This window comes from Anguilla rostrata, chromosome 12 (genome assembly GCF_018555375.3).
Source record: "Anguilla rostrata isolate EN2019 chromosome 12, ASM1855537v3, whole genome shotgun sequence".
NCBI classification, from domain to species: Eukaryota; Metazoa; Chordata; class Actinopteri; order Anguilliformes; family Anguillidae; genus Anguilla; species Anguilla rostrata.
In genome coordinates this window covers 17,537,238-17,565,028 of record NC_057944.1, presented here as the reverse complement: position 1 = coordinate 17,565,028, position 27,791 = coordinate 17,537,238, and the positions used below count along the sequence as shown (strand labels likewise).

At 40.0% G+C, this 27,791-nt stretch overlaps 1 protein-coding gene across 4 annotated transcripts; it reads right to left on the bottom strand.

Annotated features, from left to right (window-relative positions):
- Positions 1-3,219: 3,219 nt before the first annotated feature.
- LOC135236179 (neprilysin-like) lies at positions 3,220-26,224 on the bottom strand. 4 transcript variants are annotated; one of them, XM_064302406.1, is made up of 24 exons: positions 25,457-26,224; positions 22,736-22,906; positions 22,005-22,040; positions 21,545-21,706; positions 16,177-16,257; positions 15,009-15,104; positions 14,812-14,930; positions 14,574-14,639; positions 13,367-13,501; positions 12,634-12,735; positions 12,205-12,341; positions 11,823-11,916; positions 11,435-11,563; positions 10,418-10,516; positions 10,133-10,210; positions 9,742-9,845; positions 8,458-8,516; positions 8,050-8,169; positions 7,091-7,224; positions 6,629-6,694; positions 5,276-5,371; positions 5,068-5,144; positions 4,710-4,828; positions 3,220-4,407 (listed from the first exon to the last, which is right to left on the bottom strand). In XM_064302406.1, exons 1-23 carry the CDS (start codon positions 25,497-25,499, stop codon positions 4,729-4,731), a joined length of 2,304 nt encoding a protein of 767 aa, XP_064158476.1. In that variant the 5' UTR covers positions 25,500-26,224; the 3' UTR covers positions 3,220-4,407; positions 4,710-4,728. The 4 variants fall into 4 exon arrangements, with proteins under 4 accessions (XP_064158476.1, XP_064158477.1, XP_064158474.1 ...); XM_064302407.1 differs by having other exon boundaries at positions 3,220-3,801; positions 25,457-26,223; XM_064302404.1 differs by having other exon boundaries at positions 3,220-4,828; positions 25,457-26,221.
- Positions 26,225-27,791: the final 1,567 nt, after the last annotated feature.

The window sequence follows — 27,791 nt, the reverse complement described above, 5'->3', positions numbered from 1 at the left end:
TATTCAGCGCAACAATTCAACTGTGCTCAAGCTTTGCTGACCAGTGGTGACTCAACTGGGATTTGGACCTACAACCTTTCATTTACCAGCCCAGTTCCCTCTTCATAAATCTCAACTGCCACCCTTAAACCCAAATTGTTCTCAATCCTGTAGTCAGACTGCATGCACAGCCCAGAGCACCCCCAGAGCACCCCGAGAGAGGTGTCTGCAGTCACCCAGTGCTAAAGACCCAGTGGGTGACTGTAAGCAGATTGCTTTGGGGTGTTAAATGCTGCAGCTCGTCCAGGACATCCCAGACAGGGGGCGGCCACTCGCCAGGAAATTGGACTCCCATCATATGGGTCATGCTGAGGTAAATCTACAGGCTTGTTAACATCAAAAGGGGCTATGACTGACAGCAAAAAAATTGTAGACAGAAATACTTAAAGAAATATAAACACAAAGGGGGAAGGGATGGAGTCAAGGTTTGATTTCCCTTCACTCAAAAACTGGAAAGTGCTCTGTACCTTGTTAGCATCTATAGACTAGGACCTCGCAGTTGTAGAGGTTAGACTTCCTTGCTTTGTTTCTCCTCCTCCTCTCTCTCTCACCCCTCTCTCCTGCTCCATATATGCCTATCCTGCACAGTGCTCGATTGACTCACTCACTCACAAATCAGTACTGCTCATTGGGTTCCCAAAAAATAATTGAATGATAAAATAATAAATTGCAGAACTTCTAGACTCTTTCCAATTTCCGCTGCTCCTCCACCCTCTCAGCATGTGCAGCTATGTTTTGCGCATAACCTCTCTGATCCCATTTGAAAGCAGCTAATTTGATGTGACTTTGTTTAATCCCTCTCTAAGCGCTGTTTTTAAGGGAATCCTTCCTAGGTTGGCTGAGTGACATGAGCGGGTTTTAAACGGTCAGAATTCAGTTTCACATCTCAATGGACCGGCTTTCTTTTTGACAGTTAACTTCTCAACAACTTTCTTTACAGCACTATTCCTAATCTTAAAGTGTCATTTTGCTCTAAATCCAGATGACTTTTGCTCCAGGTATTAATCTTCTTCACAAAAGATAGATTTTGCAATCGCTGAGTGACTAATGCTGGCAGCATCATCAGGGTGATGGTAAATTCCTTTCAAGCACAAAATAATTTAACCTTTGGATAGCTGATAAAAATGGTTTATTATTGTTATGCGGCAAAGAAGTTATTACGAAAATGGTCACCTCAGCTTGCATAATCAGGATAATGTGGCTGTTATAAAGAAGCATAGATACCTTCCATCTTATACAATGGCTACATTGAGGAGACAGTGCAGGAAAGAAGAGACGTGCTTTCAGAGAGAGAGAGAGGGAGATTTGATATTATTAAGGTCAAAGCGACCCAGAGTTTTCTCAAATTCAGTGATACATCAGCTTTACACTGGCCATCTCTTCACAAAAATGTGTTATAGCCTGTGTGTGTGTATGTGTGTGTTCGTACTACTGTCTTTGTGAGGACCAAATGTACGAGAAGTGAGGACATTTTGCTGGTCCTCACAATTTCAAGAGGCTGTTTTAGGGTTAAGACTTAGGGTTAGAGTTACAGTAGAATTACGTTAAGGTTAGGGTTAGGCATGTAGTGGTTAGGGTTAGGGTTAGAGGTTACTTAATGAATGTAGTCAATGGAAGTCAGTCAAAAGTCCTCACAACTATAGCAATACATATGTGTGTGTGTGTGTGTGTGTGTGTGTGTGTGCAGGGTATGTACACATCTCAACAAAAACATGTTGTAAACTAAAGAAAAAAGCTAAGTGACTCATGCATACAAAACACTGTCCATAAGTCATTAAAACTGCTGTTAAAAGTATTTTAAAATGAGGCCAAGTTACAGCAAACAATATTGGTTATCATAGCTCATACAAATTAAATGAGCTCCATTCCAAAGCAATACTACCCAATGTTTCCTAAATTATTTGGTCCAACAGTACTATTTCTTTCTAGCTAGGTAGCTAACCTCAACGTCAAGGGGGGAGTGCAATGATACTAGCTGATTTACTGTACTTAAGTTTTAACTATAGTTAATATCACTGGCTAGCTAGCTATTGTTCAGTATGTTTAGTTTTTATTATAAGTTAATAGCACAGATGGTTGCTAGCTAGTGTGGTGTGATGAAACATCTGAAGAGTAGCTAGGTAGATGCTAGTTAAGCAGGCAGCAAGTTAGTCATCCACCTAGACTAGCTACACTTCAGTAACGTTAGTTTGATTCTTCATTTTAACTCAACTGTGATGAAGATAGCCATGCAGGTTTAATGAGGCTGTTTTATTCATAGAGCTATCTGGTATGAATAAAACAAACATTGTTATGTAGCTGGCTATACAATGTTTTGGTCAAAGAGTAATAACGTTAACATCAGTCCAAGGTTTTATGGCCTACCTTGAAGTCATGTAGTCATGCAACTTTATTATGTGGGGTTTGTGCGTGAATTGATAACCAATGAATTTAAATGAAATATAAATTAGCTTCCAAAAACATTATACAGCAGTAAAAGCAATATTTCTAGCTTCCACAGAAAACTAAGATGGCTACCACAAGGTTTCTACAACGTCCTTTGTCTGGTGTTCATTAACCTGTAGTTGGCTAGTTTCAAAATGAGATATTGTTATTGGCAGATGTAGCTAAATATCCTATTGTAAGAAGTATAGAGGTACTGGAACATTTGTGATGATATAATCTGCAGGAAAAAGAAGGTAAAAATGCAAAATCCAATAAATTTGAGGCTTTATTGTCTGAACGTTGTTTGTGAATTTTGTATATGCTTATATATCAGGTGGGCTTTGGTAGCAGGCGGGCTGTGCAGGAGGTGTTTAATGCTGACCAGAGTAACGCGGACTCATGGTTCAAGTTTCAACCCTTACTGCATGCCGTCGCCAAAGTGCCAACAAATGTTTTTTTAATCAGATGGAGGCCAGAGTGGGATATATTTAACACAGCCCAAGGGTAGCAATAAAGATAGGCAGAAAAATATGCCGTGTAAAAGGTATGGGGTGGCAAAACTAACATGGGGGGATGGATGGTGTTGGTGGGTTCTAACCTCAGCCAAATTGCCAAACAGAATATAATAGTGTCACCTGTGCTATACATTTTTTTTTTTCAAAGTTTCAGACCTGAGTGGTGATGCTTATTACCTGCTGATCATCTTTTCACTGATGCTTCAAGCACACAGGTGACTCAAAAGGAAAGAGACCATAGTATTGTTTAGAATTTATTAAACAAATGCTCTTTTCTCATTACAAAGTATTTGAGGTAATTCTGTCTCTTTCTGTTGGCAAGGTGGTTTGGGATGTGTTCATTGTCCCAAATGTGTGAGAATCTAAGTAAAACAAAAACAGTAGTAGGTATTTTAAAAATGCAGCATACATTTTGAAACAGAAATTTGCTGTGTGATGGTACACAACTCTCATTTAAACAACCTAATTTCTCATATAAAGAAAAATGAAAAGAAAATATACATCTTATACAACTTACAGAAAGTTATGTTAATTTCAAGATTTGTTAAAAAATGCACTTTGATTTGGCTTGTGTAGGGAGTAGTGGGTTATGAGACAGGACATTATTATGTCACAATCATGAATATAATAACAAATATAAGGGAAAACCAGTGAAAGAGACAGGCAATCTTTGGCATTGTCATCTGGTAATGTTGTCTTTTTACACTAACACTCTACAGAACAACTGTGAGCATGTACAGTTTCCCCATCTGGTTTGAAGGGGGAGATCCAGGGATGTCGCACACCCACACCAACCGCTGTGGTTAGGCAAGATGCCACAATCCTGGAGGCACACCATTCACCTTGTGTAAGTTTATGTTATCTGTAGACATATACCTGTGAACTACATTTTAACTTAACTATAAAACACTGACAACATTATTGATTGACGCAGTACTAGAGATTAAAATTTTGATCTTTAAGTATATATAGAAGGAAAAACTGTATTGTGACTTGCAACTACTAAATATTCCTTTGTTTTAATGCTATATAGAAATGAGGCAATTATTTATTACACATGTGGCACCACAAGGCGTGCAACAATGCTTCTGGCACCACATGCCAGAAGGAACACTTTCATATGTGTGTGTGTGTGTGTGTGTGTGTGTGTGTGTTTGTATGTGTAAAAAGTCGCAATACAGTTTTTGAATATTCTGAATTGGGCTCATATATTCCAGTACGTATGAATAAAGCATATTATGCTAATTTATAATGAAAATAAATAAAAATACACATATATCAAAAGACTTGGTGTGCACTGTAATTTCAGTGGCTTTAGTGGATCTACCCCAGAGGAAGTCGAGTTCAGTTCCTGCAGGACCTTGTGTATGTGCTGGGATTTTTCCAATAACTGTTCAACGATCCCGATCATTTCATTGCAATATTAGTCCTGATGGGAAAGATTTTTAAAATATCATTTAGCTCAATAGTTCTGTGAATACACAAATATGCAAAATCATAGCACATTTACCATGGCTGTGTGCACATGTACACAGAAAAGAACATTTTTGTTTGTAATTGAAGAACTAGGAGTCTGGCTATTCCCTATAACAGCACCCCCCTGTATGCACACCACAGTCCTCCAGGAAGTGAGTGTGACAGCCCTAGTCTACCCTGTGGAGAGGCATGGAGTAGTCCTGTCCCTGCCATAGTGGTCTAACAGTCCTAGGAGAGGAGGGAACACCCCCTTACTTCTCTCTCTTATGGTTCATCACCAAACTTGACATGTTTTCTCAGGCACCATGTAGGAGTCCCTCCGGCAGTTGAAAGCTTTGGCAAACTCTGGGAAATTCTGCAGGGAGCCCAGCACCCTGTGAACCACAGTTGTTTCATCAGAAGTTTGTTTTCCTTAAACTTCGCTCACAGCATTCCCACAAAACCCAAGCACCGAGTTTATCAAAAAACAGTTCAAGTTCGACAGAAAACATAGTAATGTACAGCACCTGGGACACAGTTGTCCTGAAGTCATGTGGTGAATTATCAGCACAAAAGGGATATGAAATACATAATCTATTTTATGCTGAGTGGTTAAAAAGTGAGAAAGACATACCTGAACTTTCCTGGGCTGTGGACATCTGTTTTTATGGAGTTGATGGCATGCTCGGGTCTGTGAGTTCCACACCAAACCTTCGGAAGCACCAAGAGAAAGATAAAAAATAATAAATATAAGAAATAAAAAACTTGGGGCAGATAGGAGACTATCACTGTTCCTCTACTCCCAGTCAACCCCCTCTCTCCGCATCTCACTCTTTTATCACCTGGGCAAAATTGAGGAAGAACAGTTGCTGGTGGTTGAGGTTGATCCCTGGCAGTGGAGCCTCCTCCCCGTGTTTGATCACATAGTTCTGGTAAGCCTGCAGTGTCAAAGACAGTCCCACCATCAGTACACTAAGCAGATTAGCATGAGACCACACATCTAACCAAAAGAAAAAGGCTTTCTTTTCATTGTCTTACATAGACCTGTGTACCTTAATCATCATTTATATTGCTGAATATAGCCATTCTGGCAATTTTGGCAAATGTCACCCAGTGTTAACTTCTATTTAAGAGCCAGCCCTGTTTTATCAAAGCATCGTTAAGACCCACAAAGCAGGGAATGACTGAAGAGGGAATGTGTCGATACAGAATGTTTCAGCAGATGCATATGTAAAAATCTATGAAAGCTGAAAAATTGTAAAGATTTGAGGAGTAAAACTGCATTAAGAATGAAACCTGGTGCTGAAACCTGTTTCAATGCACACAGTCCTCATATTCCCAGTGGAAAGAAAAACAGATTGTAGGGCTGCTGGGCCGCTCGACCTGTTAAGGATTGAGCTCAGCAGCCCTGCAGGGTGATGCACACTTGGCGGTATTAGGGAGGGTTCAGTTCACCGGGATCCATGCCCCACCGCTCTAGTGACCTTTACTGGTCGATTAGGCACCTGCGGTCTGCTTGCTGAAAGCTGCACATGAAGTGTCGTCCTCCAGCTCATGTGTGTGCAAAGCTTGGCTTAAGCTGCAGTGGAAAAGAAGCAGCAGGCGACATCATGTGCTTCGGAGGAGAGTGTGTGCATGTCTACCCTTTCCTACAACAGATACTGCAGTCTGAACCCTGCTGTATATGATTGGGCAGCCGAAACTGGTGGCAAAGCATTAAAAAAATAATTACTGGTTCTAGCTGCTCTATAATCAAACATTGTAACCACTTTTCATCGAGTGAAAATACCTGGATGCTATTGGAACTTGTGTGTGCGTGTATCTACGCCATCCCTCATTCAGAGTTTTGGGTGCACGACTTCATTTATTTTTCCCTCTCTTTCTCTCACACTCTCATATCCTTTACAAACAAGTCTTATTACAAGGCCAGTAATCATGTCCAACATCAGGCTCAGCACAGTAAGTGGAGGGTGACAATTGAGAAACAGGAGAAAAGTATTTTTTTCTGAAAAATCCATTACAGCACTTGCCAATTTCAAGATTTTCTTCACAAAGGCTATTTTTCGCATGGGGTAAAATCCCAATGAATATGGACCTGCTGTATTTCCCGAAAAAGGAACAATTTTCCTGGCTAGATAGCAGAACATGGAGCAGCAACAGTCAATGCTGAAATGCACTGTGATTACATTACTTACTTGATATGACTGACGCATCCCTCCGTTGTCAGCGATGTTCTCTCCTAATGTATTATTTCCACTGAGCTGCTCACACAAAGAGGGTGTGCAGAAAATTAGCACAAAAAAAAACAGATTTTTTAAATCAAATTTCTGGAAATGACAAACTACTCTGGAGAAAACAATCACTGAAACTGATAGTGGCAGTTTCCAGCATGGAAAAATAAACTGGTGTTAACAAAAAATCAGCCTATAATGAAATTATGTAGCATAAGGTGGCAGGAGAGGCTGGAGGATAATGGGGTTCCAACATTTTATGTATTGGATACATGTGACCATTTTAAAAATCAGCCAAAAATGAAATGAAGAATTTGTTTGAAAACTGTTTGCGTAGAAAAGGTTTGTTGTGCCTGGTACCACACTGATATCTAAAATAATAAAGTGGAATGTTTTCTGCCAAAGGGGAAAACCTGGCACCCTCACATTTTGACCATTAGCCAGGTCCCAGGAGAAGTTTCCATACTGGTAGACCATGCACTTTGAGAGCTCCTGGAACTTCTCAGTCGACCCCGCAGTCCACCAGTCCTTCAGATCACCATCCTTGTCAAAGTTTCTCCCTGATTAAAGAAGAAACTCAGTTTAGTTGGAAAATTCTCAGTGCGAGTTATCACACGACACACTCAGTCACAGAGATATTACAGTATGCCACCATTCTTTGTTGAAAATATGAACAGTACTATTTGAGAAAAAAAAAGCTCTATTAATTCAGGAATGTGCTGCAGGAAAGGTGGCATCTGAATGCAATAAATACCACTGAGTTTAAGAGTACAATAAGCTTTCGATATCGCATTGGTTAACTCAATTGTTTTAGGTAACTAGCACTTTGCCATTACACCACATGGCAGCTTCAATTCAAACTTTAATTGGGCATAAGAGGAAAATGGAATACATTTTCACTGATCATAATCCTGAAATATTCATCTTTAACCTGTGTATGACAGAATATTGCAGATCACTCGAAATGTGGAATTTTTAGGAATGGATATTGTTGAAGGACGTTTGTAAGCATGCCAAATTACACTTGATTTGAAGGTTGTCTATTAGTTAGATAAACAGTCTAGTCTGACTAGCTGATTTCAACACTTTTGTAGTGAATACAGGCTTTTAAAAAAACATTTGGAATTAAATAGTGTTTACATTGGAACAAACGCATTATTTCAGTAGTAAAGAGTCAACCCTTCACCTCCACCAACTGGGTCTGTGTTTTTGTTCTTTTTCTCATTTACAGAGAAATTAAATATTCTGCAAATAAAATAATAGAGTGGTGCTCTTCTCAAATATCTCTTGTAAAAGTTGACCGGATTAACATTGTGTTGGAGAAGCTCCAAGTACAACATTAAAATGCATCATGAAGAAAAGATGCTTGGACTGACTTCCCTTACCGTTGTCATCAAAACCATGAGTTATTTCATGGCCTATGACCATGCCGATGCCACCATAGTTGAGAGACTTGGCTTGCCCTTTGCCAAAGAAAGGAGGCTGCAGGATACCAGCAGGAAATACTGCAGAGGAGATCCACACATACAGTACTGTATTTATGCCAGCTAACTTTCCAAAATCAATTTTACTTCATATAGTTTTTGAGAATGAAGTATCACAGAGTGCTGCAGAGACTACCTTTACATAAACACGAAGCAAGCAAAATATGATATTCACAGAGCATCAGCCAGTGTTTTATAGGTTGGGAAGCCAAACGGAGTGTCAGAAGCAATGAAAAGCTATATTTCAAATATTTCATATGTACCATATAATGGAAGAATGATTGCCATAGACGGTTGAAGTTCTGTTACCTATCTGGTTTCTGTTGGTGGAATAGAAGGCATTTACAACAGCTGCTCCTGAGATCCACCTTGTGTCAGGAACAAAAACCATTCAAAAGAATAACTTTATCAGTGCTCACAAGAAAGCATATACAACATGAAGGTCCTGAATCAATGTAAATGGAGATGTGGTTAGTAAGACATCCATTAAAAATACTTCTTGAGTATTTTTCTATAAATCACAATCTATAAAAAAAAAAAACTCTTATTTTTACTCAATTAAATATTTAAGGAAAAACTGTATGTTTTCTGTTACATTTTCAAATGGCCCCTTGTCCTTAGTTCCAAATCCTGTTGTCCTTAGTTACTATTGGTAATAGTAAATCAAGCTTTCATCTTCTGGAGCAACTCTACATTGGAAACAAAGCCACAGGGCTTATCACAGTCAAATTAAGCCAAAAAAAAACCTGTTTATCAGGAGACCTTTGAATACATACAGATCACATGACACTATTGTATAATTTTTATTGTTTTCATATGTGGTTAGTTGGTGAACTATGGCTAGTTATAGTTTTGATAATCAATAACCTAACATTAGAGTAGATTACAGTTTTGCAAGATAACAAGCAAGAAAAGGCTTTATTTAACTTAATATTAAGTTAATATTTTACATCTTATACATCTGAAACTTCAGAACTGAAAAAAGTGAGCAGACTTAGCAAAGAAACAATGTTTACTAATGGTCAAGATGTTGTCTAGTGGAATGCTCTGTGATCTAATCAAAAGTTTGCACTTTCTTAAATAAACCATAAATGGTTCAGGAAATGGAATAAGAGACTGTCCACTGACTGCCAGCATACCTGTCACTCTTAGTGGCCTATTTGCACAATTTTTTTAACTGGTAAGCATTTGGTACATTACACAGAAAAATGTGTAATGTAACAAAGAATGGGACAAAAAGTTATCTGTTAAGAGTTGAATTAACTGGGCATTTTACTGTGTAGACTTAAAAATAACACTCTTCATGCTTTAAACCAAAGGTTTGACAGAGGCAAGTGCTTACATTTACTAACAAAGTAACAATACTTTAGAGTAACAATATTTGAGTACAGTTTTTGAGTATTCTATCCAAATTTGTGCAGATAAGAGAAAAGTGCACAAAAATAAAACTGACAGGGAACACAATTAGCTATACTAAGACACACAAATTGATGAGAAAGATCAGGTTACTAGCACCTCAAACACAAAGCAGTCATTATGCCTGAGCTTGATGCAAGGCCATTTTGTTTTTCAATAGTGATAAAAGATACATACTCTTCCTTGTTCACTTTCTGTCTCAATTTCTTCAGTGATTTCCTCTGTAAGAACTCAAGATTTTGCAGGATGTTCTCAAAGTACTCCTCCTCATTGTAACTCAACTGAAGAAGAAAAAATGCAAAGAAAAAAAAGAAAAATGTGATTATTGCTATATCTCTGGAGACCCCATGTGTCCTCAGAAATTAGGCCATAAAATAGTGTTCCTGTCAGGACCCCAGCTGTGATGACTCTCCAGGTGACTGTGAGCCACATGGCCAGGACACAGCTGGGGGGCCCCTCATCATGCTGAGTGGAAGCACTCTCTGTCTTTCACTGTGCAGTCTGTCCTGCTTCACAACCTGCCACCCACCCCTTTTTTACCACCAAACACAGGCTCACTGAAACTCACGTCCTTGTATTCTTTGTCCAAGTAGGCATTGTCCTTGATGTTTTCCGAATAGCCGATCCTCTCTCGAATGGCCCACGCCTGCAGTGAGAAAGAAGACAGAAGGCTGACAAAATCTTTAAAAACACTTTTTAAAAATTAGAAGATGGAACTACACCGGACTTTTTGTGAAATTTACATGAAGCCAAAGTACATGCCCTGACTGGTCACTTCACTCACTGAAAACAAACAAAAACAGATATATTTAGATGTTTGATTCAAACCCCAAGAAGCAGAGATAGATCTCACCTTTTCTTCAGCAGCTTTTCTGGTCTCTGCATCCATCCAGTTGAGGTCATCCAAATTTTTCACAAAGACTTCCCTGATCTCAGCAATCATTTCATTCATCTGGGACAGAGAGCATTTAAGCATCTAAGCATTTATCAGTGAAAATATTAATGCTATAGGTCAAAAAACTTCAATTCACAGAAGCCCTGAAGTATCAGTCACACAACACCGGCGCACTGAAATTTGAATCACTACCACGCTTAAGCACAGATATTGTGTGGCTTTTTATCTTGTCTTGATATTGTGAATCTTCTACTGTCCTAAAAATACTTTTTGTACAGGGATATGTCCTGTACTATTGTTTACCGGGCATAAGATATCTGCGCAACACTTATGCTAAAAGACCCCCTCACACAGTTTGATAACAGCGAGCAGCAAGCTGCGTTATCCACAGGGACCTGCTGTACTTGCTGCATTTCACATGTATCCCAGTTACCAATCTCTCAGCACGCCTCAGTCTAAAACAGAATTTTTTTTATATCGCCTTTCATTTCTGCACACTGTGTTTTATTGCTATTTGACCTTAAATGAAAAGATTATGAGGAATAGTTTAGATTAAAAAATTGAATCGCAAAAATGCATTTAATTCCCTTGGCCAACAGTAACAGGCAAGATATTCATGCAGTTAACAGTGGTAGGGGGCATCGTGAAAGTTAATCAGTGATATGAGGCCATTACACACACACGCACACGCACACGCACACGCACACGCACACACACACACACAAACGCGTGTGCGCGAGCCGCATGGTGCATGGCTGGAAGTGAGCTCCTGCGTGCTGCTGTTGCGCGCAGTGCTAGTTAGAAGCTGTGATTTATGGCCTGTTCAAATTTCCTTTTAACGACATGTGGTGAGGGGAGACCCCTTGTCCAGCATGGACCTGCACTCCTGCTGCATGCCTACATGTACACACGTACACCCACACTCTCTCTCTCACACACATACATTCATATACACAACCGCAGGACTGAATTCACCATTTCCTTGCTCTCTCCAGCGAAGGCCTCTTCCACATACAGCCTTCCTACTGCCTTTTCCAGGTTGTTGTTGACGTAATTGGCACACTGACGCCACACAGCAGTTTCTGATGTCGTACCATAGATGGCCTAAAAGGGAAGGGGAAGGGTATCTGTGAACATAGTTAAAGCAAGCAAAGGAATCTGAAAGACATTAACTGAGCATTTAGCATGCATGTTCAGCAGGAAGTCTGCACAGGGTGAAAGCTGGGGAGAACCCCCCAATCAAATCAAATCAAATCGAACCAGATGAAGATTCTGAGATGACCAGTTTATTGAGGCTAACATTAGTCAACTAATATTTAACCTACTCCAAAAAATGCTGGAAAGGTGAGATCGTCCACGGTACCTTTCGGAAGGCTTTTTTTGTGTTTTTGTATGCTCTGCTGAGACCAACCACCATATTCATCACGTATCGCCAGACCAAGTAGTTCTGTATATCTCTGTGAACAAGGGAGAAGAGTGGGTGACTACTCACACCTATTCCTGTCTACAACCTGCCCACTCCATGCCCTCATTCACTGTTCATATGTTAGTTGGTCGCTTCCTAGCATAGTAGTGTAGCTGGAGCAGTGTCATTGCAAGGTGCTTAACCTGAATTGGTTCACTAAATTGTACTGACAATGTGCAAAAGAAGTGCGCTACATAAGCCGCCATAGTTAAGAAAATGTCTGCCGAGTAAATAAACAGTAAACAACAATAAAAGTTAGAAACAGTGTGGAAAAATGTACCTTGGGCTGTATTCTGCAAGGATGGGATTCAGCCTCAATAAATAGTTTGGGGCATACACAATCACCTGCTCATCTTCGGTCACTGTGATGTTCACTGTTTTCATGATACTATTTGTGAAACGGGTCCAGTTAAATTCCTGCCAGGCACAAAGAGAGGCTTTTTTCTCCAATGATCAATGCAAACACACAAAGGTACTCAGGCTAGTTATGGCCAAGACAAAAAAAGGAAGTGCATATTTTAAAATATATGGAAACAGGACTGAAATGTGTGGAATAAAAGGTGAGCAGCTTATTTGGTCATGATTTTCCAAGCCTGCAGAAGGCATATTACAAAAGCAGAAATAATAAAACCTTTTATTGAATGACATCATTCATTTAACTTTAAATTTTATCAATAAAGCATGGAGCTACACAAACAAGAAATCTTACTTTTGAATCGATCTGTAAGGTGAAGTTCTCATTGAGAACACGCAATTGCATTTTGTTGTAGAGAAAAACGGGATTGTTCCTGTCATCGGGTGTGTCTGTGGCCTGCAATAAATAAACGGTTAGGACAACATCGGTCTCTCTTACCAAGACGCACAACCCTCACAGAGAGAATGAGATTCCATCTTAGATTTCAATCTAGCGGCACATTCTGCATGGGATAAACATTTTGGAACGCTATCATGGCGTTCCAAAGTCCTGCTCAATGTCAGTGATCGGTGCAAGGTGACGCAAACACACTCAGAGCCAACTTAAAATGTCTCTGCCTCACAGACTGGCTCCACATCTCATTCCAAAGACCTTTGGTCAGCCCAAGTGCTCTGGACAAAACAACACCCAACACAATGGGTACGCTGTGTGCCAGCATGACGAGAGAAAGGGTTGTGGGTCCTTACTTATGTCCAAAAGCAACAAACCAATGTACTCCCTCAAAAACCAACAGGCTGTAAAAGTCAAACTATGACTGTCGTTGTTGAATCCTAAAAAAATGGTTGGGCAATAATGAAAATAATAAAAACACAATTTTTTTTTTTTTTTTTTTTTTGCTAGTTACAGTTTTGAGGCTTGAGGGTACAGAGGCTAAAAGCAACAACTGGAACTGGAAACATAAAACCGTGCCCACAGAGTTGTTGGGAAGGAAACAGCGCTTTGGCCCAGAGTCTGCTGTGACACTTACGTTAGCGAGCTCCTTCTCCAGCTGCATCACTCGAGTCACCTCCTGCGCGATCAGGGTCTCGTTGAGACTTAGGCCCCGGTCCGTCCGGATCAGCCAGGCCACATTGAACATGAACTCTTCGTATGCCTTGCATGCCTGTGCAAACGGGAGGGAGGCCAGCTGTGAGAGAGTCCCATGGAACAGGACTGGACATATTTTGCCTGCAAGCTTTCCACGTACAAACTCGTGTACACACATAATCAATGCAAGATATCCTGTACGGAGAGAGGTGAGGGGGAATTTTTTACAGCATTGGTGAATATTCAACTGACGAAAACACCATGAGGGAACATTTTTTTTCTGATCCTTTGGGACATTTTGGAATGATAAATATTCGCACTGCAGTCACGAACTCCCTTGAGCATCTCTGCTCCCCATTAATAACCAGACAGGACACCCCAATGGGGGGAGGGGGGGTAGTGCTAAATGCTAATTTATTTAATAAGTGCAGCCCCTCCCATTAGAGAATCGTTTCCAAATCTTTCCTCTTAACCGGTGCATAATAGACTGAAACAGGAGATAGGATGTCAACTGCAAAGGGTACATCTGGTTTGGGTTGTGGTTAGACTGCACCAGACAGTCTGCCTTGTTTCTATTTTTTAATGATTTATTTTGTATCTGGAAAGTATTATACATCAAAAGAGGAAGGCAGAAAAATGCAAATAATACATTAGAACAATATCTGCTCTGAGGCTTGGATGTTCATGCTGCAAGATGAGAAACCAAGCAATCAGGGATCAGATCCTTTCAAAGATTTTTTCCATTCGAGGGACTGAACTTTAAAAGAGTTGCATGTGTACAACTGGGATTTCTGTCTCATTATTTAAGATTTTGTTTTTGTGATCAGAACCACAGGGAAATTGAGAATTAAAAAAACATCTCAATCATGAAAAAATAATCTGTTGTGGATTTGGGTATTCCTGTCAGATGTCCGTTGAGAAATGTTTACTTTCAGTATCCCACAGTTTCCAGGATTCTGTTTGTGTGCATGTGAGTGTGTGCGTGTGTGCCCAATAACAGTACAGATATAACTGGAAAATAACCGAAAGCAGAAAGTCACACACTTAACACTGTTACAATGCATGCAAAAAGCGTATGTGACTGGGCGGTGTAGATTTCAGTATGGCCCCGCTCAGTTGTGTGGGAAGTGATGCAAAGTAAGCCCTACCTCTTCATAGGGCCCTGTGCACATATAGTAATCCCGGGAGGAGAGGCCTAGTGAAGGTTGGTCAAACTGCAGAGGGGACAAAACCATGAATTTTCCTTTGAAGAACAGCTGCTTCCATCAGCAGTAGCATGGAAATACTAAAAGTTATCATTTACATATAACTCTGGATTTGGTGAATGGTGTAAATGTCCAAAGGATATATAAAGCTGCACCAGGTGCACTGTGTTTTCACACTTACATGGATAATATGGGAATTGGAGTCTCTGTCATCGGCTCCGATGTAAAAATTAAGAAGGACTTGCATTCTATATTTCTCATTTAGCCTTGCTATGGAGTCTTCTGCCGCCCATGTCTGGCCTGTGGAGGGGAGGGAAAAATGGTCAGATCAGCAGGCTTAGCCATGGTGCATGTGCTCCGTGCTCTGTTGCATCTCACCATAATCAACCTCCCAGTTGTCCACAGCCATTGGCCACTCGAAGATATCTGGCAGCATGTTGTGTAAAGGAGTCCCGCCTCTTTTTTCAATTGTACCTGCCAGAAAGGCAAAAAAAAGAAAGTGTTTTGTTACCTCGAATGGGGTGTTCTTCTGGGTCCGATTTGCTCGTATTGGCAACCCCCGTTCTCGTAGAGAAAGTTTCTTTCGAAAACATCTCCAACTAGAAGAGTGCACTCAGTAGAGTGCAGATCTTCGCCAGGTGTGTTAGCTTTGTCTATGCAACAATAGAGGCTACACAATCAATGCAACCAGACCAATACAATATTACAAGTTTTTACCACTTGTAATATTGTATTGGTCTGGTTGCATTGATTGTGTAGCCTTTATTGTTGCATCAGCAAAGCTAACATGTGCCACTGAAAATCCCAAAAACGCCGATTCAGTGATGTAACGCTAAAGGTGGTGACATGTTAACTAATTTCATTCATATCAGCCACGATGTGTTAGAGCTAACGTCGACGTTATAGTCTGGCACTTTTGTTTCAAATCTGGACAGGAACAATTCCAAAAGACCAGCGATGTAAAATATCAATTTCAACGTGAAAATGGCAACAAAATAATTGCCACAGATTCAAACATTAGCGTACCCCATTAGTTGGCGGATTATTTAGTTGACATTTTAACGTTGAAATTGACATTTTACATCGCTTGTCTTTCATTCCAAATGGAAGCAGTTGTTGATCACTTGCGGCCCGTACCGGCAGGTTAGGAGGAGTGAGGAGTTAGCACTCAATTTATTTCAATGGACAATGATGGAAATTAATTAAAATAAAATACTTGTCATTGCAAAATATTCTAGAATTCAGGTCCTTGGTCTGCTGTCAGCATGCACAAGTATATGCTGATCGGCCCAGTAGTATGCGAGATTAGCTGCGGACAGATACATAAACACACACACGCGACCAAACGCATAATCCCCTCCAGGCTCTTGCCTGGAGGAGACAACAAACCATTACTTCATTAAGGCCTATTTATTTATTCAATTCATGCTTCATCATGGCAGAATGGAATGGAATCAAAAAATCAAGAACCAGCAGACTCCTGCGTGTAAGGAAGAGGTGGTGGTGGTGGAGGTAGTGGGTGTGTCAGTGTATTTGATAAACTCACTTTCATTTGTGCAGGATTTGTACAGCGTCTTGGCTTTCATCAAGGCACTGCTGTCACTTGAGCCTTGCCTCTCAAGAACACCTGGAACAAAAATGACATCAAGATAGTGACAGCAAACAAAAAATGGAGCTGGACAGCTTCTCACATTGAAGGCTTTTGGTGGTTCCATAATGGTGTGAGGTGCATTTTTCTACTTTGGATGCACTCATACACTTAGAAGGAAAGTTGTATGGCGATTGTTGCTTAATAGTACTCAGTGATCAACCATGTAAAAACATTTCTTTCTCTGTCCACAGAGCATGAGAAGTCACACAATGGTTTGAGCGGCATGACATGCATGTTATCCATGTCCGGGTCTTCTCAGGCACCATTACTGAACCCAGTCAAGCATGTATGGAACATTCTGGAATGATGCCTGATGCACTGTTACACCCTTCCATCAACTACCCATGAGCTTACATAATTTGTCACAACGTATTCTAACTGCAGAATTCCAGATGCTAATATATTTTGTGCCTTGGTGCATGCAGGCTGTACATGGCAGACTTGATAGCCCTGTTACATGACTTAACATTGGTGCCTGAATTTTTACAAGCACTGCCTGGCTGTGTTGGCAGATGTAACGTTTCTGTTAAAACAGTCAGTGAGGAGCCACACTCCTGGTAAAAATGGGCCGCTACACCTATTGCAAGTCATGTTTTATGGTGACAGGTTTCAGTGCTATCTATTCAGGTTATAGGACCACCTAAGTTAAGGAGTATAAGTAGAAAATAAGAAAATTATCCAAATCCTTCTTTCTGGATGTCCAATTGCACTTTAAAAATCTCTCTTTCTCTCTAATGATTTTTCTAGGATGTAAGTGCCAGTTTAATATTAATTAAGGCCAAATGGGCACCTCCTGCAGAGGGCAGGGATCACGTGTGTGATTGGATTACGGACTGCCTGCAGTCAGAGCAGCAGGAGCTGCTCGGGCTTCAAACCGCTCCCTTGGATTTGGAGTGCTCTTTGCCCCTCACACTGCACCTAAATGATGTTGTTTTGGATGTAGGGTTCAATGATTGTTAATTCCTTTTCCAGGAAAAATGTGATGTCTCTGCCACCTGCTGCTATCCTTAAAAAGGAAACGGTCAGAGAAATAAACTTTACCGCAGCAGTGCTATGTAGGGTCTTTCGGTCCAACAGAATTATTTCATGTAACAATTAGTACAGGCTTCTGAGAATATATACTGGGATTTATTGTCCTTTTTATGTCTTTTCAGCATGACATTAAGTTAAGTATTGAATATCTGTACTGAAGTATGTAGCTGATCCTGAAACCCAGAGACCCATGAACCAAGGTAACCTTAGAGAGACTCTCCCCCTTTAAGGAAAGGTAGCTACTGCACCACTTAAGAGCCACAATTGCATGGCTATGACTATGAGTGTAAATGAAGGAGTTCATCCTACACATCCTATTCTGCATCATGCAGGCAGTGGGCCTTATTGTTGATACAACCTCTTTTCAAACGTAAGTACACTTCACAGCCAACTGCGTACTGGAACACACAGCTTTCTTCATAAAACCAGAATGACTTTTCTCATTCCGGGACAGACTTTTTACAGACCCATGGCATCTGGGCAGACGTGCAATTATTTTATAATGGATTTCACACACGAAAGCAGAGTTGAACCAAACGTATGATATAAAGATTTATACGCAGACTGTGATGTCATGTCTGATGGTTTTCAGACCCAGTGACACAGCTGCATGTCCCTTCCCAACCCCGGATGTATCAACACGGGTGGAGGTTATTTATTTCTTCCTCTGCTTTGCATCTCGGAGAGATTATGCAAACAAGCTTGATATGCCCCTCGCTGTCAGTCGGATCTGCACTGGCAAAGCCTCCCACTGATGCAGCTGCTCCACTCCGTCGCACTTCAGTCACAACCAGTTTGCCACACTGCACAGAAACAGGCGCTGTGTGACATTTCTGATTCTCTGAGGTTAAATGGAATATTCCTTTCATCTGCAGTTCTCACATAGCTCACATACATGATATATACAGTATATACTGTATATATATATATATAGTTGTTGCACACATTAAATGATGTTTGGAATTGTTTCACTTAAACAGTGTGCATATAAATATATAATTTGTGGTTTTATTAATGTTAATGGAAACTACTTGTTGCATTTATTGAATAATAAACATTTTTTTCTGCTTCCGCCAACAATAATACATAATCTTAGACACAACACTAAATCTGCAAGATATATGGCAAAGAAGAAGGTGTTAAGATTAGATGTGCAAGGCCGAGTAAACATATTTGCGACAAGGGTATTCCCTGCGAGAAATTGCAAAGAAGCTTAAGACTTTTAGGTGCAGTGTTGGGTACACACTCCGAAGGATCTAGCTGATGGGCAGCAATGTTAACAGGAAAATTGTATGAGAACTGGAGTCTTTTCTTCTTGTTAGCAGAATATAGCAAGGTCTTTTTGCAGAAGCACATCCTTTTAGACTAGCAGAGTTTAGTTGCCATTTTACTGTAGTCAGGGGAACTGGTTTCTCTCTAGCTGAGTTCTTCCTGCAGTTGTGTTGCGGTTTTATGATGGTTTCCCTTGCTAGACAACACAAAATATTTGTCTTCAGTCTCTTGATCTTTCTGGTCTTCTCCTGTTAACATTACTGCCCATCAGCTAGAACCTTCTGAGTGTGTACAGAGCACTGCATCTGGAAATCTTAAACTTTTCTTAAGCTATTTCTCACTTCTTTGCCCCATTTCTTGCTAATTTAGCACCCATTTAGCACCCTAACTACTTTGGTGCAAGCCTTTGCATGCAATGACTGCTTGCAGTCTGTGACCCATAGGCATCTAATTGTCTTCTCTGTCGATACTCTGCCAAGCCAGTACTGCAGCCATCTTCAGATCCTGCTTGCTTTGGAGACTAGTTGCCATAGGTTTCTTCTTCAGCAAATGAAATGCATGGTCAGTTGGATTCAGATTGGGCTTGGTCAGTAAAGAATATTCCAGTTTTTGGCTTCAAAAAAGTCCTTTGTTGTGTTAGCAGTATGTTTGGGATCACTGTCTTTCTGTAGGATGAAGTGCCATCCAATGAGTTTGAACTTGAGCAGATAAGATGCTTCTGTATACTTTGGGGGGGGGGGCTATTTTGTTTTGGCCTCCACCCTTGCCATCATTCTGATACAAGTGAATCTTGGTCTCACCTGTCCACAAGACCTTATTCCAGAACTTTTCTCTTTTAGGTACTTCTTAAACTGTAACCAAGCCATCCTGTTTTGTGGCTAACTAGATTAGTATCTTGCAGTGTAGCCTCTGTATGTCAGTTTGTGAAGTCTTCTGCAGACAGTAGTCACTGACACATCCACACCTCCTGAAGAGTGCCTCTGATTGGTAGGCCAGGTGTTTGGGGTTTTGTTTCATTATGGCGAGAATTCTTCGGTCATCAACTGTAGAGGTCTTCTTTGGCCTACCATGCCCTTCACGATTACTGAGCTCACCAGTGCTGTCTTTCTTCTTAAATATGTTCCAAACCACATTCATTTTTATAAGTCAAAGTTTTAGCATATGGCTCTGACTGTTTTTTTCTCAGCCTCATAACAACTTCATTGACTTTAACAGACACTGAAGTCACAAGCCTAGAATCAAGACTAGATACAGAAAGCTCTCCTATCTTACCTGCACTACGGAATTCACCTGACTAATCAGGGACACCATCTGTCCCAAATGTTATGGTGCCCTGAAATGGGGGGGGGGGCTATGTATAAAAAGTTCTGTAATTTCTACATGGTGAAACCAACATGCAAAAAAATACTTTAATACAAGCTGAGAATCTGCACTTTAACCACATGTGAATTGTTTGATTACAAAGCTCTGTGCAGCACAGAGCAAAATCAAGAAAGAAATGTCCTTGCCTATATATATATATATATATATATATATATATATATATATATATATATATGTATATATATAATACAGTGTACGTGATGAGATGCAGGACTGTGCTCTACACTATTGTATGGATAACTTCACACTTCACTGTACTTCATGAATATGGTGCGTTCTTTCTTTGATAGATCACACTTAGTTTGAAACACCTGGGCCTTGGGCCAGGAACAGTGTATCAGATATAGCAGACAAACAAATTTAAGCCAACAGGTCAGCTTCATGTACCTATGCATGAACATACATACACACCCACGCACACGCACACACAAACACATCATGCACAGCTTTGTGCTAAACATAACCATGACAAAACAATTTTGATCTTGCACCAGCAAGTTTACATGGCCCAGAGCAAGATGCTCCCCACAATTTTGGCAGGGTTTGGTTGTTTTGCTATATTTAATTTGTTATGTTTGTTTTCTATTGAATTTGATAGAATGTGTTATTCTCAGTAACCTGGCCATCACTGAATGAATCCATGACAGCGATGAAATTAAAGGGCTCACTTCATAATAGAAGCCCTGAATATTACCCATTTTCAAGAAAGTATTATGTTGACTAAGTGCTATAGAACTTAGGACACTTAGCTTGGCACAGAGAATACTGGCTTCTTTCTACAATCCTTCAAGCCTGCCTTTTTACACATATGGTGTCCAAGGATTCCACTCTGGCATGGGTTATGCTAATAGACAGTGTTTCCTACAGAAAAGTGCTGAATAAAAATGACTTCATGAATGTAATTATATCAGAAGGAAGTCTCTGAAGAAGAAGTAACAGTCTCCTTTGATGGAGGGTGACAGTCCTTCAAATTTCCACTCATTTAAAGTGCACAGCAGTGTTAACAACACCACCACCCCTGGAACCTCACCTAATCATTAATGTTTAACCCCCTTAATGGAACAGAAAGCCCTTCTGCTAAAGTCTGCTTAGTCAGACTCCCTGGACTCCACTGTCCTTTCTAAAAAACCCAGAACATGAGGCCTGTGCAGAACTGAACATGTTGATCCCCCCCTGCAACAGGATCCCCACAGACAGTAAATCAGGTGCCACTGTGGGACTAATGAGTCTCTCAGTTCTATCATGTCCACCAGGGCTACAGGGCCTTCCGGATACCTCGACCTAAGTGCTGAGCAGGGTTAAGCCAGACACTGCCCCCTCCTCCCCTTATTGCCCCCCACCATCAATCCCAGCATGCTTGACTCGAAGTGTGAGAACACATAGCAATGCGCATGTTTGTTTTTTGCTTATGCACATTGCTCATCTGCAACAAAAAATAAATGAATAAAAATGTATTCATTAATAAAGAGGATGTTTCTCTGGCAAAATCCAGTGTAAATATTTTACCACTGCTGTGCCAGTCTTTGACCTACACTCAGTCAATGTTTCATCTACATGAAATCAATGTTTCACTGACCTTTCAGCACAACCTCCAGCTCGTCCCTCAGGATGTCGAAGGTGCTGTACCGGGAGCTGGTCTCTGGGATTATGTTCCTTTTCAGCCAGCCCCCGCAAGCATACTGGTAGAAGTTATCACATGGATTAACGCTGGGGTCCATGTTTGAAATGATGCGGGAAGCTGTAACAGCACCGGGATTAAAAGCCCTATTAGGCTCAGCTAGTCAGAAGAACATTAACCCCATATGAGTCTGGCAAGTGTCCAAACAGAGGTGCTACAGCCAGATTGTGAAATTTTTTTGGATTATTCAGTAAACAAAGTCAGAGTCCAGTTAAAATCTTTGAATTGCTAGATGCCATAAATGGGTTTAAAAGCATTTATTAGGGATAATAACCATTATGCAGCAAGTGAATTGCAAAAGCTTATTAGAATCGGTGATTGATGTTAATATCATTGACATTGATGTCATTCAACTCACCTGATTGGGTGCAATCTGCGCTTGTGCAAACAGCATCTGTGAAGAAAACCACAAACACCTTCAGCCATGTGTTTCACATCAGCCCATGTTAAAATATTCACCACCACATACCACTCACTCTGCACTGCATTTGAAAGTGCAGTCACCAAGGAATGCTGTGGAACCCACACTCAAATCTGTCTCCTGGGGCGCCGATGATATAAAGCTGCGCAGGATTTTAAACAAGCACAATATTGTGGGGGAAATCATTCCTTTTATAACAGGGTTATCAGCAGACAGAGCAAAGACTCGCCAGCCATTCTCACTGCTTGTTTTTTTTTTTTGGAGGGAAATGAGATGCAGTTATTTCTCCTCTTTCTCCTTATTATCCTGAGGTGCCATGCCTCCTAACCACTCCCCCCCCCCCCCAACACACACACACACACACACACTCACATTCCCATGGAGAAATCCTTGTGTGCTTGTGTTCTGCCTGGAATAGCTTATTAAACATTTATTGAGTGTCATAATTACAGTCAATGCAGTCAATGCAAGGGCCTGTTTATGTTTGTCATCCGCTACAGCCTCCAAGGGCCGCTGGATCTGTTTTTGGGATCTCAACTGAAGGTACACCAACAGTGTTGATATTACTGCATCCCACTACTGGCTGTCATCAATTGCCATTTCCTTTTTGTCTCATTATCATCAAAATCTAATTATGATTCATTAAATAAGCACACACTTCCACTTACCATGCCGTTGTGTTGCAAACAGGACAATCAAAGCAACCAGTACAATAAAGAGGAGTGACACAATAGTTATAAGTCCAATCTCCAGGGATGTCCATCGCAGCTTCTTGGCAGACTTGGGAGTGTTGTTCTCTGCCATAGTCTGTCCTTCAAGTGCAGCCTGTGTCAAGTCACCTGAATAACCAACAAAAAATTTTCAATGAAAAAGTATTGTCAAAAATGTGTCCCTTTATAACGGACGACTTTGACATCACTGGGGGAAAAAACCATAAAAAAGGGTATTTGATGCATAAAAATGTCCAAACTTTAAGTCCAGAGTACGTGTGAGTTATTTTAGATACCTTCCCTGCCTCGTCTGAGCCGTGTCTGTCACTGAATAGATAAAGGAGATCAGCAAAGTTCCCAGTGCACTGTTTAGTTTATCTTGCAGAGCAATTAATCCTTGATCCTTGGCAGTGAAGCAGACTGACTGTATTTACGGCAGGCCTTTCGAGCACTCATTAAGATGAAAGACCCAACCTGAGGACAAAGTCTTAAATTCCCCTTTGAAGCAGACAGGGAGACAGAGAGAGAGAGAGACACTTCTCACAGAAGTGGCTTCAGCCTGTATCTGTCCATTCTGAAGACGCGGATGACATTCTCTGCCAGGGGGCTTCCCCTGAGTGAGTGAGTGTGTGTGTGTGTGTGTGTGTGTGTGTGTGTGTTTGGGGGTGGGGGGGGGGGGCAAGACGAAGGCTTCTGATTTGTACATTACATTACATTACATTACATTTGTAATGAGATTCTTATGGTGTATTTTTCTAATGTGTTTCAGAACCCTCATACCCTTGGGCTTCAGGAGCCAGAAAGTCAGGTGAAGAATGACTCACTCCATTTGATTACATTTTGCAAGAAATATGCCATAGGTAATTACCGTGTGTGTGCGTGCTTGCGTGTATGTGTTCCAATGGAACCTGTTACAGAATGTGTTTGTGCTTTAAAAAAAATTGTTGTTATCCTTTATCTCATAAAAGTACGTTGGACACGCAGTTATTATATCCATGTGTTCAGAGACGAGACACTACAGGCTATTTTTGATTACACATGCTGTTCTTCTTTCTGTACATTGCAAAACAGTAGCTTACAGAGGTAGAAGAACTTATTAGGCAAATTTGTTAATACCTAGGCCTATAAGAAGACAGTAAAATAAGTCCTGCCTCTGAGCTGTTTCTTCAGTAGTCATGTCCTTTATACAACAGAAATGGTTAATCAATGTAGCTTCATGTTACTAAACCACTTAGGTTTTGCAATTTATTATATTATAAATGTATTGATTTTTTAATTTATTTATTTTTTTTTTTTACGCGGTGCAACCAGTTTTTCCCCCAGGGTTAAATGGCATGACATCACTTGGGAGCCAATCTAAGCCTGAACAGACCCATGTTCCCGCTATCATCCGTGTCATATTGCCATTCCTTTCACTAGCGTATGATTGATATTCACAGAAAGACAGCGATAGCGTTAACTGACACGCTCCGGCGTGTCAAAGCTAGCTGACAGTCACGCGCCTCGTTGAGAGTCCAGAGGAGGCTCCTTTACAATACTATTCTCACAGCAGCTCTGGTGCCGACTGCGGCCAGGAGTTGTTTCACATGGCAGGGGTCCGTAGTCTATTCAAAGGCCAAGAGAGGAATGACGCTTTGAGAGTGAAGTAACAGCGCTTAGTGCAAACGGGGAACGGTCTGCATCACTTATGTTGAGAACAGCTAGTGCTATAAAATAATGAAAATAGTTTTGAATTCCAATTACCTACAGCATATCTGAGCTCTTTTAAGTTTAGTTTTTCCTATAAGACACTTGTATAGAATCTTATGCATATTTTGTTGCAGTGTCTGCAATAACAAACGAAACAACATCCTCTTAGATTTATTGATGTTGCCACACTGGAGCGTTTACAGCTCTTAATTCGATTGTGCGACTTGTAGCGCTCGGTTGGTTGAGCGAAATCCCCAAAAACTCAGAAAACAATTTCAAACAGCGATCAGGCACTAAGCTTGTGTAAAGTTACTAAGAAATACAAAGCTTGCATGTTAAGTTCCTCAGAAACATTGGATGCATTGAGAATGTCCAGCTGATGATAAAAGACATAAAAGGTAGGCTATAAAATCTCCAATTACGGGACAGTGCGTTTATGAAATACTTAAAAGAGAATGGAATGAAGCAGGAAAAACTGTTAATCCCCGTTCATATTTCATTGCATATATATACATTTGAAACGTAATTTCTGTGCTATTATATGGTGACCGTTAGCAATTTTTAAAAATTGTTATTCCATGTGATGAAAAAGGAGATATATACATCAATATCTATAGATATATTTCTATATGTAAATAATTCAGATTATTAACATGTATCAATGCAGGTTGATAAGGTCTGAGCAATATCGATGAACTATTCGGCTATAATGACCGCTGTATGCTATAACAGCTGCACTGTTTCTATTAGAAATAGGGTTACATTCTTCAAATTGCTTATAGGAGGGTACCGTGCATTATATGAATAGATTAATGAAACAGGTGATCGGGCAATATTATTGCATTGATAGTATTTCAACGTAGTTGCAAATAAATGCATTATAAATAATTCAATGCACGCAACCGGTGCACAGTCCAAACAAGATCGCTAGCTATAGATATGCACATTACAGTACTAAAAACCTGTGTTTTCCAGGCGGGACTGACTTACCAGGTGTCTCTGGAAATTTTCGCTCGATGATGTAAATGGGCATCACCGACCAATCAAACAGTCATCAAATCCATAAAAGAACAACCTTCTTGAGTAAGCGCTGAACAACCTGGAAAATCGATAGCGAAAAAGGTACTCTGCTTCGGTTCTTGCTGGTTTTAAAAAAATGCGTTCCCCTCTGTAGCCTACTAGAAACGGAGGGTCTTTTTCTACCTGTTAACGGCACGACACCATCATCAATCCCTTAATACTGAAGTGCCGCTGATTCAGTATAGGCTTACTGTGTGCCAAAATAACCGACAAACAGCACGCAAAACTAAAACGAACAGCATACAAATAATTATCTAGCCGAGGAAGTACTTAAATGGCTCTAGTACCCGACGTTGACTATCTTAAAAGCCGGCGTTTAGTAGCCTACAGATCTTGTCAGTGACGCTCAAGCCGCCTCAGTGGTCTCGTAAGGAGTGCGCTGACAGTCAATCCTAAATAGCTCGGGAATGGATTTTGCCTCAAGTAAATGCCGTGGTTTATTCTAACACCCTGACGCAGATGATCCTGTGGAGGTAGGATTTACTAGGTGCATGACACCAACTTGTGCTCGGTGTTGTGGACGGAATAGTTGTAGTCACCCCACCACCCTCTGGTTTTACATTAGGCTAATATTGTGATACTCGCCGTCAAATCGCGGACTCAAAAATTAACTAAGCTCTTCCGAAGTTGGCCGCTTGTGTTAGTGATGGAGATAAATCACTGTTGCGGAAGCTCAAGAGCAGCAATTGTCAAATGGTATGTTAGCATTGGCAGGCTGTTTGAACTTGTAGTAGGATTTAATAGGACAGGAATTTTACAGGCTCCATTTAAAGCTGAATGCATGCGCATGGTAATAGCTGCATATATGAGCGTGATTTATTCATTTATTTCCCCTGGAACTGTAGCTTATATTTTTATAATAAAATTACATGTCTTGGTCTGTTTTGCAATTTTCTACATCCTGTAATTTACAACATCCTTTAATACACCCTGATATTATCAAACCAACCAGCTTTATTAGCATTTTTGTAGAATTTTTTGTAGGCTACATCATATTTTCTTTAATTCTCTTTGGAAAAAATTGGCACAGAAGAGAAGCTGCCAAAATTGTAATAACTTATTGAAAGGTTTACAGCATTCCACATTTCATACCCTCAATTCAACAAAGATTTTTCTGGATTTGGAGGTTTTATTGAATGCATGTTCTTCCCAAAATATATTATTATTATTAATAATAATAATAATAATAATAATAATAATAATAATAATAATAGCAGTAGTAGAAGTAGTTTTGGATGGTAGTTCTTGCAAAGAACACCAAAGAGCAGCATTTTAAGTCATCTAAGGATAGAGTGTGCATGTATTAATGACTGATTTTCTCACATAAATCATCTAAGCTAAACTGTCTTCTGCACTCTAGTTCCTGAATTTTTCATTTAAAAAATAATGCATTTTTTAATTGTAAACCATTTGAGAATAGTGTTGAAAAGCATAAAAAATGGGAATAATGTTGAAAAGTGTTAACAAAAAAAAAAAAAACATTACATCCAGGCATCCCTCCTGCGTCTCTTGAACACTTTTTTTTTTTAAATCATCAATTCAATAGTTATACATGTAAGGGAAACATGTCATGGCTTACAGAAATGATATATTTACAGAAAAACTGGAAAATAGTGGAATAACTGAGGAACTATCAAACAAAGTTGTATGAATTTGGGTAAATTTTTGAATGATAACATGTCTGGGACTAAAAAGGTGGCGTATAAGGGATAAGATTAAGAAGATTAAGAAGGATTAAGAATGTGTTATGGATGAGTGAGATATGACGTGTGGAAATACAGTGACTTGAATTTGGGCTGACATATTCAGTTCACCTAAACTTTGAAGGATTCTTATACATTCTTATATATATATATATATATATATATAAGATAACAGTAATAAACTGTTTTGAGCACTGGCATAGCTAAATTCTGATGATTATTTTGAATATAGTTATTGTTTTAGTGTGGTTTGTCATGTTTATTTGAAGTGCATTTCTTACCCAAGGCTATAAAAATCAATATTATAAATTCAAAAGTTTTCCATCTTGATGTGTGCATGTTTTATCAATAAATTTAGTAAAATTTCAATATGCTTTTCAGTTTTTTGTCCATTTGCCATAATACAGTCTCTGTACTTAAAGTAATGATATGCAAGACCTGATGAGAAAAAAAAAGAAAAGCAAAAATCCAAGGGCCCCCCAAAATGGGGAAAGTAGGCCCCAGACTTCTCAGTGTTAAACAGCAGGGCCCAATCATGTGCC